The 14,986-nt window shown below is 29.9% G+C and overlaps 4 protein-coding genes across 6 annotated transcripts; 1 reads left to right on the top strand and 3 right to left on the bottom strand.

Moving 5' to 3' along the window:
- Window positions 1–106: 106 nt before the first annotated feature.
- LOC126925998 (phosphoribosyl pyrophosphate synthase-associated protein 2) lies at window positions 107–2,892 on the bottom strand. The gene is made up of 6 exons (XM_050742045.1): window positions 2,659–2,892; window positions 2,406–2,495; window positions 1,924–2,332; window positions 1,579–1,851; window positions 1,296–1,442; window positions 107–644 (listed from the first exon to the last, which is right to left on the bottom strand). Exons 2-6 carry the CDS (start codon window positions 2,480–2,482, stop codon window positions 486–488), a joined length of 1,065 nt encoding a protein of 354 aa, XP_050598002.1. The 5' UTR covers window positions 2,483–2,495; window positions 2,659–2,892; the 3' UTR covers window positions 107–485.
- Window positions 2,893–3,342: 450 nt separating this feature from the next.
- Window positions 3,343–6,552, top strand: LOC126925990 (exocyst complex component 7). Of its 3 annotated transcripts, none has more exons than XM_050742016.1 (7): window positions 3,343–3,469; window positions 3,672–3,908; window positions 4,151–4,689; window positions 4,772–5,323; window positions 5,399–5,633; window positions 5,713–5,982; window positions 6,223–6,552. In XM_050742016.1, the coding sequence occupies exons 2-7, from the start codon at window positions 3,680–3,682 to the stop codon at window positions 6,492–6,494; spliced, it is 2,097 nt and encodes a 698-aa protein (XP_050597973.1). In that variant the 5' UTR covers window positions 3,343–3,469; window positions 3,672–3,679; the 3' UTR covers window positions 6,495–6,552. The 3 variants fall into 3 exon arrangements, with proteins under 3 accessions (XP_050597973.1, XP_050597972.1, XP_050597971.1); XM_050742015.1 differs by having other exon boundaries at window positions 3,353–3,497; XM_050742014.1 differs by lacking the exon at window positions 3,343–3,469 and adding an exon at window positions 3,523–3,550.
- Window positions 6,511–9,505, bottom strand: LOC126926009 (ras-related protein Rac1). Its single transcript, XM_050742070.1, has 3 exons — window positions 8,844–9,505; window positions 7,965–8,352; window positions 6,511–7,863 (listed from the first exon to the last, which is right to left on the bottom strand). The coding sequence occupies exons 1-3, from the start codon at window positions 8,876–8,878 to the stop codon at window positions 7,708–7,710; spliced, it is 579 nt and encodes a 192-aa protein (XP_050598027.1). The 5' UTR covers window positions 8,879–9,505; the 3' UTR covers window positions 6,511–7,707.
- Window positions 9,506–10,333: 828 nt separating this feature from the next.
- On the bottom strand, window positions 10,334–14,563 carry LOC126925983 (DNA replication licensing factor MCM4). The gene is made up of 8 exons (XM_050742003.1): window positions 14,338–14,563; window positions 13,862–14,208; window positions 12,529–13,415; window positions 12,146–12,465; window positions 11,791–12,068; window positions 11,086–11,486; window positions 10,795–11,005; window positions 10,334–10,702 (listed from the first exon to the last, which is right to left on the bottom strand). Exons 1-8 carry the CDS (start codon window positions 14,435–14,437, stop codon window positions 10,607–10,609), a joined length of 2,640 nt encoding a protein of 879 aa, XP_050597960.1. The 5' UTR covers window positions 14,438–14,563; the 3' UTR covers window positions 10,334–10,606.
- Between the last annotated feature and the right edge of the window lie 423 nt (window positions 14,564–14,986).

The following is a 14,986-nucleotide window of genomic DNA, read 5'->3' as shown; positions in this document are numbered from 1 at the left end:
TATGTATGTAATAATTGCATTCAAATTAGTTAAAGGAAAGAAAAAGTGTTATTCTATTTTCTGTTAAATTTATATTATTATTTCATATATTAGCGTAATACGTATATTTATGATCCCCATATCTTCAAATTTAGTTATTATTTGTTAAGTGAACAGTAGTACAAATTTTCTAAGTCAATATATACAACCAAAATTCGCATATACAACTAAAACCAAAATCTTGCAATCTATTTTATGTAAGTTTATCAGTTATCAGTTCAGATATACAGAAACTTAAATGTACAGATATTGTCAAGCAATGCAAATATGTGTGTGTGTATGCATGTATGTATGTATGTGTGTATCTATATATATAAAACAGGACTAGCATAGTTAATTCTTCATAAAATAAAGTAATAGACAAAATTTAATAGATATGTTTTGCATATGGTCCTCAGATATGGAAACTGTCAGTATGTTTGAAAGATATTATCTCATCGTAATTTTTAATCTTCCAAAGAGACATTTTTAAACAAGTATGACATGGATTCTTTATTATGAATACGTCTAATAGCCTCTGCCAGCAAAATACTGATATCAACAGTTTTTATTTTCGGACACTGCATCTTTTGGACGTCATGAGGAACAGTATTTGTAACAACGACCTAAAAATAATATCTAATTATAGATTCAATTTTTAAAAAACTTAAATACATATATATACATATATACAGTGCCACCTAACTCTGCCACCCTTAATTACTTTCTCATTTGTCACGGTACAAAAAGAAAAAATGTTTCGAGAGAAAATTATTATATCTCAAGGACGAAATTAGACTATAAGAGTAAAGTTCATCTCAAGATCATATCTTCTGAGATTTTAATAGTAAAGTTTTTTAAACGGAATCACCTACTCTTTTCTTTACCATTAAGAAGGATGAGATCAAACTACATCATCAGATGGGACAACCCTGTATATACATGCATGTATGCACATATTCAATTTAAATGGAAACAATTAAATATCTCGGCAGATATAAAAGCCACGTAAAAGTATTTCAGACGAAAACTATAGTATATCAAGGAGCCATGCTGATATTTATCTAATCTTATGACGACCTTGAATCGTCAAACGGAAATCTGTATTCTAATATCAGCTAAAAATATACAATACAAATCTACATGTCCATTTGAAAATATAATCATGATCTTCACAAGACTATTTAAGATCAAGTAAATGTCAGTGAAATTGTTTGCTTACAAACTGCTTCACATGACTTATGTCTTTTTAAATAAGCTGTTAAATATTATACTACCTCATCAATTGGAGATTCTTCTATTAATCTTGGTGCATCAGAACTTAAAAGTCCATGCGTAGCTAGAACATAAATTTTATATGCTCCTCTTTCTTTAAGAACTTCTGCTGCAGCTACATAAGATTGAACATCGTCTATCATATCATCCTGAAATATAACAATGCATAATAATGTAGAAATTTACTGTATGCAATGTAACGCAATGTAAGTATAATGTATCAAATGTACAAATTTTTAATACACTGTCCTGTTTTCTTTAATTTTTACATTTAAACATACATACCACCATAATAGCTATGCGTCCGCCTACCTCCCCCACTACATTAATTGGAGGCTTTTCTTTTGCAGGATGCATTGGCACACCAACGCCAACTTCCATTGTTCGTGAGGCCAATGCAGGTGGAGAATAACGTCCGTCATTCATATCTGACTCTGCCTCTCGCTGTTCTCCATGAATGACTGCTATTCCTAAACGTAATCTTTCTGCATAGCTAGTTGCTTTCTTTGCACTACCAGGATTTCTCGCAACTATCACTGAATTGTGATAATCTGGTATCTAATAAAATAAAATTCGAAGTTAAGTTATAAAACTCTATGATAATCAGTTTTACTAATATTATTTACGCACAGATTCTTGAATATATTGTAATAAAAACGGACTAGCACGCAAATTATCCACTGGTACATCAAAAAATCCTTGTATTTCCTTCTGGTGCAAATCCATTGTAATTATATGTGTTAAACCACTCTTACAAAGCATCTTTGCTAACAATTTAGAAACTATACAACCTCGTTTACGCATTTTGCATTGCTTAGAATAAGGCAAATATGGAATTACACCAACAATATTCTTTGCAGAAGAAGTTTTGCATGCATATGCCATAATCAAAAGTTCCATTATGTTATTGTTTACATCTTTTGTTCCCGTTTGAATAATATAGAGGTCTTTGCTACGTACAGAATCACCAATTTCAACCATAGTTTCACGGTTCGATTTATGATACACAGAACATCCTCCGTGTTTAACACCTAATCGACTAATAAAGCAAAGCAATTATAATTGGAGCATTGAATGATTATAAATATACATATACATTTGTGAAAACGTACTTGGCAATAAGATTGGCCAATTCTGGATGGGAATTGCCCGCAATGAGTACAATATCAGAAGATACAGGTTTGTCCATATTGTAAATGCTTCTAAAAATCAAATGAATATATAATCTCTAACTTGTTTCTTTAAAAGTATACGAGAAAGTATCTTATTATCTTATATAAATAAAAGTCACACAGATCTCAGTCGCTTATGCTTCTATATCGCTCATAGTGCTTAATAATGACATAGTATATCTAATGTAAATACCTTATAACATGCAAAAATATGATAATAGATTAAACATCTATATTGAATTACGTATTATAAAGTATTTCTAATACTATAAATTAGATTATTCCTTATTTATTTATATGTTAGTATTTCTATAATCCTATTAACGATACGCTGTTAACTTATTAATTCGAATGTAAAGTATGGTATCAATGTATCAAGATCAAGTCGAATTCGATCTAATTCTTATGTTTCGTCTCTTTGTCGATTACATACTGCTTCTTGAACAGCTGCTTAATTTCAGAAGTACCAACTTATTAACAAATAGCCATAATAAATCAAAATTTTTATTTCTTTCTTACGTTTCTTCTATAGTTCTAGAACTGAAAAAGCTGGGATTAAATTTTTATGATTTTAATTCTTGTCAATTTTTAAAAAAATATATATATATATATATATATTTTTTTTTGTTAAAAGCGTAATAGTGTGTTATTTTAATTTCTTTTTAAATCCGAGTTACTTTTTGTTTATGTTAGGATCCTTTCGTATCTAATATACTAATATGATATAGCATTTCTTATTAATACACTGAATAAATCAAATATTTAATTCATGTGTTTTTGCAATTTATTTTGTTTGTTTAATCACACAGAATACATTACGATAGCAAGTTCATATATTTTAGCAGCATTTTCTGAGATTTCAAAATTATAGTAATAAAACTTTTCATTTGAATAGGGCATTTTTATGTCAGTAGTTGCATCACGATGTTGTATCTCTTTGTATTCATGTTTATATATATAAAATCTTTAATAATTATTTGATATCTAATCGATCGATTATAAAGGTACAAAGCAATAATGTAATGAAAAAAGGTTATATCATAATAATATAACATGCAATATTAAAATAGCAATGACATTACATCGTAATTTTATACAAATATTTTTAATATACGTGTTACATAGCGAATAAAGTGACACTAACTATTCAAAGAATTTAAAATATTTCCCGATTTCTCTTACACATATGTATCGTACTATTTTCAGATAAGATAATGCACGCTACAAGAGCAGATACTTCTGAACGAAGGTTTGAAATACAATGTAAATTAGAAGCAGAAATTGCTTCTTTAGAAGCATTGAAAGAAGCAGAAGAACGAAGCAGGAAGTTAACCAGTAATGTTGTAGGAATTCTATCTTCTTTAGAACAACGTCTTGCTACATTGCGTCGAACTATACTTCCCGTTTACAATGAAACAGGGAACCTTCAAGCACAACAACAAAGTATATTATTATAAACTAAATGCAATTAATATATATTAACACTTTGATAGTCAGATTCTGTTGCTATAGCTTTTTTATTGAGACATTTTCAGCAAATGACAAATTAATTAAATAGTATTGTTTTTAATTCATAATATTTAGTTCAATCAGTATATCTGATCATTTTAATGTTAATCATATAAATATTTCAAATCTGTAATTTATCATGTAATAGTATAATTTCGTTTATTTTGTCTTTACAGATATAGAAATGACATTAAATGCTTTAGATCATGCTATTGGGTACTATGGTGTCTGTCAAGAAGTAGAAGCTACAGTGAGAGCTGGTCCAGGAGGATCTGGAGGACTAGATAATTTTTTGGAAGCAATGAATCGTCTTTACAATGCTCAACGTTATTTTCAAAAAAATAATCCAAGCTCTGTAGAATTAGAAAATGTAACAAGTTTGTTTGTTGTTGGTTTAGACGCTTTATATGCAGAATTCCATGATATTTTAACTAGACAAAGTAAACCAATTCTTCCAATCGTTCTTTTGGATTTAATTGGATCGGACGAAGATACTAGTGGTGAGGATGCCCCTCAATCCCTTTGTCAATTACCAGAAAGTATTTTAGGAGATTTACTTAAAATTGCTGCATGGTTGGAGGAGAGGGGACACCGTAAACATGTAAAAATTTATGCATCTGTACGTTCTGCTATTGTTTTAAGATCTTTACAGTTGTTAAAAGAACATCAAAGGAGTGCTAGTGGTGGCAGTACACATGCAGGAAGTCCTTTACCAGTAAGAAACTTAATAACATATTCCTTTGATAATAATTAATTGATTATTTACAATTTAATACTAGTCATATTACTATTTGTAGAAAACGAAATTTGGGAACAGACATTCATTGGGAATTCAAGAAAATAGTGGCAAAAGAGCTTCTAAAAGATTACAGCATGCTTTAGAAAAAAAAGCTAGTAGAATGTTACTAAAAGCTTCTCAGACTACTGGTTTGGGATTGTCTTTAACCGCATCTAGGAAGCCACCACCACAATTGTCTGGACATTCTGTAGAGGATACAGCACCAGATGAACAAGAAATGGAAAATTACTTGCTGTTAACGGTTGGTCTTCATAAACTTATGCAAGCGGAACGGTCACTGGTTGCTAAAATTTTACCGATTAGTCTACAAGCACAAGTATTAGAGGCTACAGTACGCGAAGCTATGGATCTTGTAGCTCATGATGGAGAGAGTATAGCAACTCGTGCTAAAAGATGTATCGTACGGCGTGATTTTTCTGCAGTGCTAGTAATCTTTCCAATTTTAAAACATCTTGGAGAATTAAAACCAGACTTGGAACGTACTGTTGAGGGCTGTGATTATGCCCTTAGATCAAAATTTACTTCTGTGCTTAATACTCTAAACATAACTGTATGTTGTAACGCAATACGATTGTATAACGCAAATTTTATTTTAAATTACATACTACATAATTTAACAATATAGGGGGCAAAAGCATTGGAAGATTTTGCAGAAAGTGTCAGAAATGAATCTAGTTCAATTTTACCTAAAGACGGTACTGTAGCAGAAAGTACAAGCAATGTATTAGTTTTCTTGGAACAATTAGCAGAATATGCAGATACAGCAGGAGCTGTGCTAAGACGTAGTGCTGATATGGAAGGTGCAACATCTATAAAACAAACAGAAAATATGTATAGAATTGTTCTTGGCACTTACATTAGTTGGTATCACTATTTCCTTATTTTTGGATATGTTATGAAAATATTATAAAACTTATTAATATTATTTTTTATTTTTAGAAAAGGTATTAGCGCAATTGAATTTGGTGCTCGTGAGTAAAAGTGATACTTCATATTCGGATATTGCATTAAGAGCATTGTTTCGTTTAAACAATCATAATCATGTTATAAATGCTTTACGTCGTAGTTCCTTGATGGAACTTTTATTATTAGCAGAACCTAGCGCAGAACAAACATATCACGATCTCCTATTGCGTGATAAGGCTAACTACGTTTCTACTACCTTTGCAAAAGCGCGAGCTTATCTTGAACAACCCTTCGATGAACCAGGTTTGTATTTTGACAATTTAGAAAAACTTCATAATACTAAATAAAAAAAGAAAAATGTTTTTGTAATAATATTTATTTTGAGTATAACATTAACTATGTGTAATAATGAATTACGTAAAATTAAAATACACGAAGCTATTTAATATAACTGTGTAGATTTTAATGATATATATCAATTGTGTAACATGCAAATAGAAAAATGTTAAGAATGAAGATATAGGATTTTTATTATTTTCACAGAACCAGCAGCAAAAGCTTTGAAAGAGAAATTTTTGGGATTTACAAGAGAATTAGAAGAAGTTTCAAAATGTCAACGTTCTTATTCCGTACCTGATGCTCGATTACGAGAAGAATTACGAAAAGAACTTCAACAAGCTATTGTTCCTCTTTATATGAATTTTCATAATAAGTATCGAGGGATATCATTCTCCAAGAATCCGGCTAAATATATAAAATACACTCCGGAACAAATATCTATATTAATTGATACATTCTTTGACACAACGGCATAATAAATAAATAGAAAAATTTAATAAACACCCATTTAATAAAGCATATTTAGTTACAGTATCTATGATATTTTTATGGACTGAATCCCCATTCCCCGGATAGATTGCACAGGTCAGTGGATCTGCGACGATTGAAATAGATCTCGGTCCAGCCCCACTTTATATATATTTATAATATATATATAAAAAACAAGTAACGTCCGATTTAGATTCAGCAGCTTATACATGTAAAATGATAATGATAGGAATACAGTTTGGACTTTTACCATTTATGTACAATTATTTGTTATAGAATAATTCCTTCTTCTGTCGTTCTCTCTTGGCTTTCGTATCCACTCTTAAACATTCATACACACGTACCATTTTCCTCTACCTCTGATATTTTATTCTTTTAGCCATGTTGTGCGTATGAATTACAGCAAAATTGCAACAACATGAAAATACAGGAGAGGTAGAGAATTGAAATCACACTTGTATCGCTCATTTCTAAAACTTACATGATTATCTTATTCCATGGTATGTATATAGTAATATCAACCAATTTAGTTAAAGATGAAAATCATTTCATGTTACATACTTGCAATTGTATATTTACAATGAAAGATATAATTTATGATTAGTTACACTTAAATTATTAGCTGGAAAATTCAATTTATTTAAAAATTAAAAACAACCCCCGTTAATATGTACTGTTCATATTCAAATATTTTTTTACTTTAATGTCTTTACTGTATCAATCTCTTTGTATACCAAAAATTTAAAAATGACAAAATTGTCTGATTACATTTTTAATCTAAAATATACAATGCAAATTTACATAAAATGGTTCAGCTCTTCTATTAAATTGATTAGTATCTAGTGCGCTCACAAACGCACATACATAATGTTTAATTTCTTATAATTCGTATGTAATAACTAATATTAATAACACACTCTAATATACTGTACATTATCAGTTCAGTTTTCATTTGGCTTCCTTTCTCTCATCAGAACATTCAGCTAATGTCCAAAACACTTAAATTGCATATATTTTCTTCTTTATCTTTTTATACGCATTATATAAATTGGTTTGTGCGCTTTCATGGCAGATGCTTGTAGAGAGATGGACCGTACAACGGGGTTTTTTAATCAAAGTTAGATGTCCTGCTGCAATCAAGTCCGATCGGAGGAGGGGTAGTACATTTGCACATGCTCCACCGTCGTTGGACATTTAATATTATAGAAGGAAACATCTGCGTTTTGGTTTCACTTGAAGAACAGGACACAATACTGCGCGAATTGCTTCATCAAATACTGTTTTCAAACCTTTCTGAGTAAGAGCAGAACATTCTAAATATTTTACAGCACCAATCTCTTTTGCCATGGACAAACCCTAAACATAATTTAATGCAAAGTTGTTATGTTATTAAATTATTATAAATATAGAGTAATAGCAAGAGGATAGTTTAGTTAATAAATTAAACAAATACATGCCTGAGGATATGTAATAGGTGCAAGTTTTTTATCTTTTAACCGCTCAATAGTCTCTTTGTCTTCACGTAAATCTAATTTAGTCCCTACTAAAATAATTGGAGTAGCTGGACAATGATGGCGTACTTCTGGATACCATTTAGCACGAACATTTTCAAAACTGGCGGGGTTAACAAGAGAAAAGCAGATCAGGAAAACATCTGTCTGTGGATAAGACAACGGTCTTAATCTGTCATAATCTTCTTGGCCTGCTGTGTCCCATAAACCAAGATTTATTGGTTTACCATCCACCATAACATTTGCGGAATAATTGTCAAATACAGTTGGAATATATTCTCCAGGGAAAGCGTTGGTAGTGTAGCTTATGAGGAGACATGTTTTACCTACTGCTCTGTAGAAATTAATCAGTTAGAGATAATTAAATTGACTGTGCAGAAATTCTGATAATGAAAAGGTTAATTATAAATGGAACATGAGTAAACAATTTTTATATTATCAGAATAAAAGTTATAAAATAAAATAATATAAGTTCGAATGAAATTTTAACGAAGGCGAAAAAAGGAAAAAAGAGGAAAACACGGAGAAAAGTAATACCTCGAGGCGATAAATTATCTAGAAGTTGATAATTTTAAATTAAGATATTCTGATTTTCTTTAAAAGAAAAAAAAAAAAAAGAGAGAAAAAAAAGAAAAGAAAAGAAAGAAAAGAGAATACATATTAAAAAGCACAACGGGTGTGGTACTAGCTTTTAAATAGTTCTTGATCAGGAAAAACCAATCGCCAAGGGGTACTTCGATGATTCTTTAGATCAATTAATGTGGATCGAAAACAGGAAAATGCAAACATATCACAAAACATTAGAGTAGGTATTAAAATACTCACCCGTCTCCTACGACAACACATTTGATAGCTTGCATCCTGAAGGTTGGAACCGTTCACAAGTAGAAATATCTACGTAAATTCGCAGGAAGGGAGGCTAGTTCGATTCGACAGAACAGGAAAGATTAAGAGAGATAGACAAGGAGTGGAAATGTCGTGAAATAGAAAGAGAGAACATAAAGGAAATAGGCGCAAGAGAGATAAATAAGTAGTGTCAAAAGTAAGATAGAAAAAGATCATAAAATGGAAGGATGTATAAATCAAAGGAAAAGTGGGAATGATATAGGCAAGAAAAATTATAAGTACTTGTGTAGAACTATTAACAGTGGTAATAAACAAATATATATTATAACGTCCTTGATGTCCTTGTTTTGTGATAGAAAACGCAGTTGGGGGTCTTTCGTTAAATGCAGCACTCCTGACCTCAATATATGGCCTCAATAATGAACGTAGACTTAAAGGTTTTATTTATTTTATAAGAATTAAAATGCTATTTCTATGAACACAACAAATTTTAAGCAAATGCTTTACTTATACACTGTGTTTATGAATATTGTTTTAAAAACATATTTAATTTCAATTAATTCATTTAAATGGAGGATCGGATACACATGAAATAATGGTTGAAATGATAACCAGTGCACTGTAAAGCGTAATACATTTGGTGGGGATTTTTACGAATGCGCATCAGCTTAATGAAATTCACATGCACGTAATACAATAAAAATACGGAAATTTTGTAATATATATTTCAAAATTATGCAATACGTTTATATAGAAAATCTATACTGTTTAATTACAAAATCTATTATCTATAAATTTCTTAATTTTATTCTAATGGAAATTAAATATTAATGCTAATAAAATTAAAATCAAGCTAAATAAAATATAATAATGCAATTACATTATGCAATCTCAGAGAGGAGATTTCCTCTCAGGTAATGTACAATAATGGTTAAATTCAGTATTGTAATTTTATCATGTATATATTTTAATTCTTATTAACATTCAAGTCGTTTAAAAATCAATTTATATAGGTATTGGTATAGAGAATAATAAAAAGTATATATGTAACATTCAAAAATGTTAAAAACTCAAAAAATTGAAGCAGAAAACAAAATTTTAATAAATAAGTACAGATATAAGTATAGGTATAAAATAATATAGAATAATCATGAAAAATTTCACATATTTACTGAACTGTAACTGTAACTGTTGTATAACTCAGCTAATACTATTAGTGAAATCTCTCATCATAAATTATCGGTATTAATAAATTTTCCTATATAACGCAATAATAACTTTGATAATAAAATAAATGAAATTTTGAAAGCAAATTTTACAAATAAATAAATCGTTCGATTATCTTATTTGTTGTAAAATTCTTAAAGACAAATCTGTAACCTACAGTTTCTAATTTATCAACTCACTAATTACTGTTAATTGATAAATTATTATGTGGAAGGGTCCGGATTAATACACTACCATACCAATTTGTTTTTATTTAATATATTGGTGATATACATTTATAAGAAGAAGATTGAGAACCACTGCTTTATATATTTGAAAATTTGATGATAAAAATCATATAGATTAAGAAATATTATGTGATTGAGGATATTACACGCAATAAATAATATTAATTTATGATGAAAAATATATTTAATACAAATTTGCAAAAGATAATAAAAATATATATTCATTGTTTTATATGTACTTTGTTCGCACATAAATCTAGTTTAAAATGATGAAGTATACAAAATAAGTTAAGAAATACGAATATTGTTTCTCCCAATTACTGTTATTAATCCATTACTTTGCAGCTCTCTTAAGGCATCATCAAACATATCTCGTGTAACAAGCTAAAAATTATAACAACTTTCAAAAGTTTTCTGAGATACTGATGTTTACACATTATAACAATTATACTTATATGCACAGTACTTTTACTAACCAATTCAGAAGATTGTTTTATTTCTGCAAAAAGTTTTTGTTGATTAAGTATATGAATTTTATCCTTGCTTTCAATTAGTTTTTGAATTGCGTCACATAGTTCTTTCCTCCTTTTCCTAGTTCCTGTAGATATACCAGTAGTTAAGATAGTTATGTCTATTTTTCCGCTTAATGGATCGATTGCTGATTGTTTTATAGCTTCTCTGTGCAACCTATTGACAATAAATTAAATATCTAGATTTACTTAAAAGTTTTATATTGATATTATTATATACTTGTCAATTAACATAACCTCCATGCTTCTTCAACATCTTGCAACTCTACAACAGAACTCAATCGCACTTTAGCATGTGCTTCAGATAAACGTATTAAAGACTCTAATTGTCTAGGATATGCTGTTATCTGTCCATATCCTCTTCCAACTCTTCTCATATCAACATAAGCTTGTATCAGTCTTTGTTGACTTTCTTCATTGAGGACAGGATGAACGTGTTCTTTTGCAAAAACTATATAATCACGAACAATACTTCTATTTATCAGTTCATCTTCATCTTCCTTTATTGTCTTATAGTATAAAGATACCATATGAGTTGCAAGTCTACCATCATATGCTTCATCTTGTGGATCTAATATTAAAAAAATCAAATCAAATCGAGAAAGCAGTGTATGTGGTAATTGCACATTTTCAACCACCTGAAAATATATATTCTGATATAATGCACTCTATAACCACAATAGAATTCGTATACTGGTTAAACCTTGTAACGTTATTGCCTTAAGTTGTTATGTTGTTGTTGAACCAACTGAAATCCTTTTATTACAAACAAAATCCAGATTATCTCGTTGCTCTCATGATTATAGAAATAAAAACACAACATCATTAAAGAAAGTATATATAGAAAGATCGCGAAAGACTATAGGTTCGTTAGTAACAGAATAATTTAAGGTATTTACATTACAAGATTTTGTCTCATATAAAATTTAATAAAAAACGTACAGTTTTATTCTTATTCCATTGAGATTCACATGGATTAGCAGCTGCAAGTATACTAGTTCTAGCATTTAATTGACAAATAATTCCAGCTTTAGCAATGCTCAAAGTTTGTTGTTCCATTACTTCATGCAGTACTGATCTTGCACTTTCATTCATTTTATCGAATTCATCAATACAACATATTCCATTATCTGCGAGTCCTAAAGCACCTGTTTGTAATATTAATTGTCCAGTTTCTGGATCTTTTGTTATATAAGCTGTTAAGCCAACTGCACTGGAACCTAAAACATACATTAGTACACATAAATATATAAATATATCGAATTCTATTAAACCGTTTACTCTTGTTTTACTTTACCTTTGCCGCTAGTATATTGAGATCGTGGTACCAAATTGTATATATATTGCAATAATTGTGATTTACTTGTACCAGGATCACCACAGAGTAATATATTAATATCTGGTCGAAAATGCTTGCCATATATAGTAAAAGTCTTTCTGGTTCCTCCAAACAATTGCAATATAATTCCCTTTTTTACATCATTATTTGCATATATACTAGGAGCAATATGTCTTGCTAATCGTTCGTAGATATCACCCTTTTGCGACAACGATTTCAAAATTTCTATTCTTTCCGGTGTAAAATTATGTTCTTTTCCGTCCTCTTGATCATATAACCTATGGGTAACTTAAAATAAATAACTGATGAAAACAAATTTTAGAATTTGTTTATTTCCTTACCGTTTAGAGTTGTGCTTTCTAAAATGAACTATATCAATATAAGTCTTATAAATGGCTTGCAAATTGTGATCAAAATTAGGTTTATGTGTTGCTGCTCTATAAATTCCAGTAACAGAGACCCTATCTCCAGGCATCACTGCATCTACTAAGTTATTATGCGCAAATAAAACAATAGTGTGTGGCGTCTGTCCTTGTGGCATTTCATCCGGAGCTTCTTGTAATCTAATCATTTGTTTATCAGAGAAATGGCTCAAATTATGTACTAAAGTGAAAGAATATTTATAAGTGCAATGTGCACATACTGTAGGCTCTTTGGTTTTCCCTTTTTCAATTTCTACAATGGTTGTAAAAGCACAAACGCTACATTTAAAATAAGCCTCTCGCATTTGTGGAATTAATCGTGATACTCTAATTACCATTCCTGGTATTGTAATCAACTGATCTACATCAGTAGGGTTTAGTTCTCTCATAGTTTTAATCTTGGTCACATTAAAAGGACGTACTTGAATTTGATGCTCCAGAACAGCCGCTGGAAATTTTTCAAAGAATAATTCATTTGCTGCCATATCTAGTGTTGGAATTGCTTCTTGAGGATATGAAACCAATTGTTGATAAAGATGTTCATTAAACGTTTTTACATGAGCGCAATTGACATTTAAATACGGTTCTTCCAAGGTATGTATCTCTTCTAATTTTTGAAGATACAAAGGTTCTGACAGATTCATATTTTCTGGTAGTTCATCATTTTCTGCATCTGGGTCAATAAATTGTTGAAAAAATGATTTGAATTGTTCTTTACACTGATTTATTACTATGTTTGTCCCCCAAACAACCAAATGAGCTCCTGCCGTATCACTTTCTGATGTACCATTTGGCGCTTCTGCAATCTATTGTCATTGTCATTTTTAATTTATTGTTCTAGTTATTAGCATTATCACTAAATTAATATCACCAATATCAATATTATTATTCATTTATTATTTGATATTAACATATGGTATTAATATTTAATATTTGATATTATCAAATATTTTTATAGATAAAATTAATAAAGTATAAACTTTTATTTTCATTTATCTAAACTTAAATTTTATTCTTTCTAAGGTAACTATAATACGTTTTTAAAATATTGAAACTTATTTAGTATTTTCCACAATGGTATAAAGTTTAAAAGTATAATCTGCGTATAATAAACTTATAAAACAGTTTTAAAATTAACTATAAAACAAAATTTGACTAATTATAAAAAAAATTATGCCATTTCACAAAAATTAAGCATTTCTCAAATTTCTAAATTAAAGAACAACTGTAACATCAAATATCATTAACTCACTGGTTCTTGTAACGTAAATTGACGCAACCGCCTATCCGTATTAATGTCAGGTCTATGCCTAATTGGAGTGCCTCGGATTCCACTTCTTGGGGTACGTATTGATCCCAACGAGCTTGGTGTACCATAATTAATCGGAGAAGATAATTGTAGACCACTTTCTGAACCATTAATTGGCCCAGAGTGGTCTATAAATTGATCACCAGAACCAATAGCACTTTCATGTTCAGAAGAAGCAACAATTGTTGCAGCTCGGTTTCCAGAACCTAAAGTACTTTGTTGTGTACCAATGGTGCCCCATCTCAACGGAGTTTCGACATTATTATCAGCTCCGTTACGAGCAGAATTACCTTATACACAAAGTTTATAGAATAAATACATATATATATATCGTAATATAATAATGTATGTAACACATACAATAGCACTATAAGCGTAAACATAAAATAACCTTTAAAATATACATTATATATACTTACGGGGAGTACCAAAAGCAGAAGGGGATCTAGTATCCTGATTTTGTCTTCTAGGAGTTCTTCCAGGACTATCTGCATCTGATAATCTCATAGGACTCGACATTGTCCTTTGTATATTTCTGATACGTTTCTGAAATGAAGAGAGAACATTAAACACTTGTTTTCCCGCGCTTGAAGCCCCTTATCATTAAAGATGAAATAAACTATAACTGCGGATAGCTAACAATACATAGGATCTAGTAACAAAAGATAATGCATTAATCCCTAGTCTAGATCCCATAAAAGTGGTTTACGTAATGTCTCAAACCCATGTTTATGTTAGGCTGGAGATGAGATGTTAACGTTTTTATTAAATTTAAATTTCAGATGCCATAAGAAAATATCTAGGAAAAACTGCTTGAATAATATTATATCAAGGAACAAGTCCAGTAAAAAAGGAAGCGAAACATAATGAAAGATTAAGATTAATGAAAGAGTTTTAAACATAGTTCTTCTATACAATTATGATTATCTGCTATGAAACTGTAATAGTTCATTGACCGAAATAAATTTCAATTTTTCTTTAAGCAAATGAAGAACCATTCCGCTCCAGCCATTTCAGGAAACCGCTCCAACCAATCAAAACTAAAGAAAGTTTTGGCGCACAAAATTT

Source organism: Bombus affinis, chromosome 17, assembly GCF_024516045.1.
Source record: "Bombus affinis isolate iyBomAffi1 chromosome 17, iyBomAffi1.2, whole genome shotgun sequence".
Lineage (NCBI taxonomy): Eukaryota > Metazoa > Arthropoda > Insecta > Hymenoptera > Apidae > Bombus > Bombus affinis.
The sequence above is the reverse complement of the archived record's forward strand: the minus strand, read 5'-3'. Positions and strand labels throughout refer to the sequence as shown.

Bases quoted from the DNA above. Each gene is read 5' to 3' on its own strand.
- LOC126925990 (XM_050742014.1), top strand. The intron at 5,324-5,398 runs GTATGTTGTAAC...TTAACAATATAG, and splicing joins TTAATACTCTAAACATAACT to GGGGCAAAAGCATTGGAAGA. The intron at 5,634-5,712 runs GTTGGTATCACT...TTTTATTTTTAG, and splicing joins TGTTCTTGGCACTTACATTA to AAAAGGTATTAGCGCAATTG.
- LOC126925998 (XM_050742045.1), bottom strand. From the start codon at position 2,482: ATGGACAAACCTGTATCTTCTGATATTGTACTCATTGCGGGCAATTCC. The intron at 2,333-2,405 runs GTACGTTTTCAC...TTGCTTTATTAG, and splicing joins TTGGCCAATCTTATTGCCAA to TCGATTAGGTGTTAAACACG. The intron at 645-1,295 runs GTAGTATAATAT...TATTATTTTTAG, and splicing joins AAGAATCTCCAATTGATGAG to GTCGTTGTTACAAATACTGT.
- LOC126926009 (XM_050742070.1), bottom strand. From the start codon at position 8,878: ATGCAAGCTATCAAATGTGTTGTCGTAGGAGACGG. The intron at 8,353-8,843 runs GTGAGTATTTTA...TAATTTCTACAG, and splicing joins TGTGTTGTCGTAGGAGACGG to AGCAGTAGGTAAAACATGTC. The intron at 7,864-7,964 runs GCATGTATTTGT...AATTATGTTTAG, and splicing joins CACCTATTACATATCCTCAG to GGTTTGTCCATGGCAAAAGA.
- LOC126925983 (XM_050742003.1), bottom strand. From the start codon at position 14,437: ATGTCGAGTCCTATGAGATTATCAGATGCAGATAGTCCTGGAAGAACT. The intron at 12,069-12,145 runs GTAAAGTAAAAC...TGTATGTTTTAG, and splicing joins TCAATATACTAGCGGCAAAG to GTTCCAGTGCAGTTGGCTTA. The intron at 10,703-10,794 runs GTTAGTAAAAGT...TATAATTTTTAG, and splicing joins TAAAACAATCTTCTGAATTG to CTTGTTACACGAGATATGTT.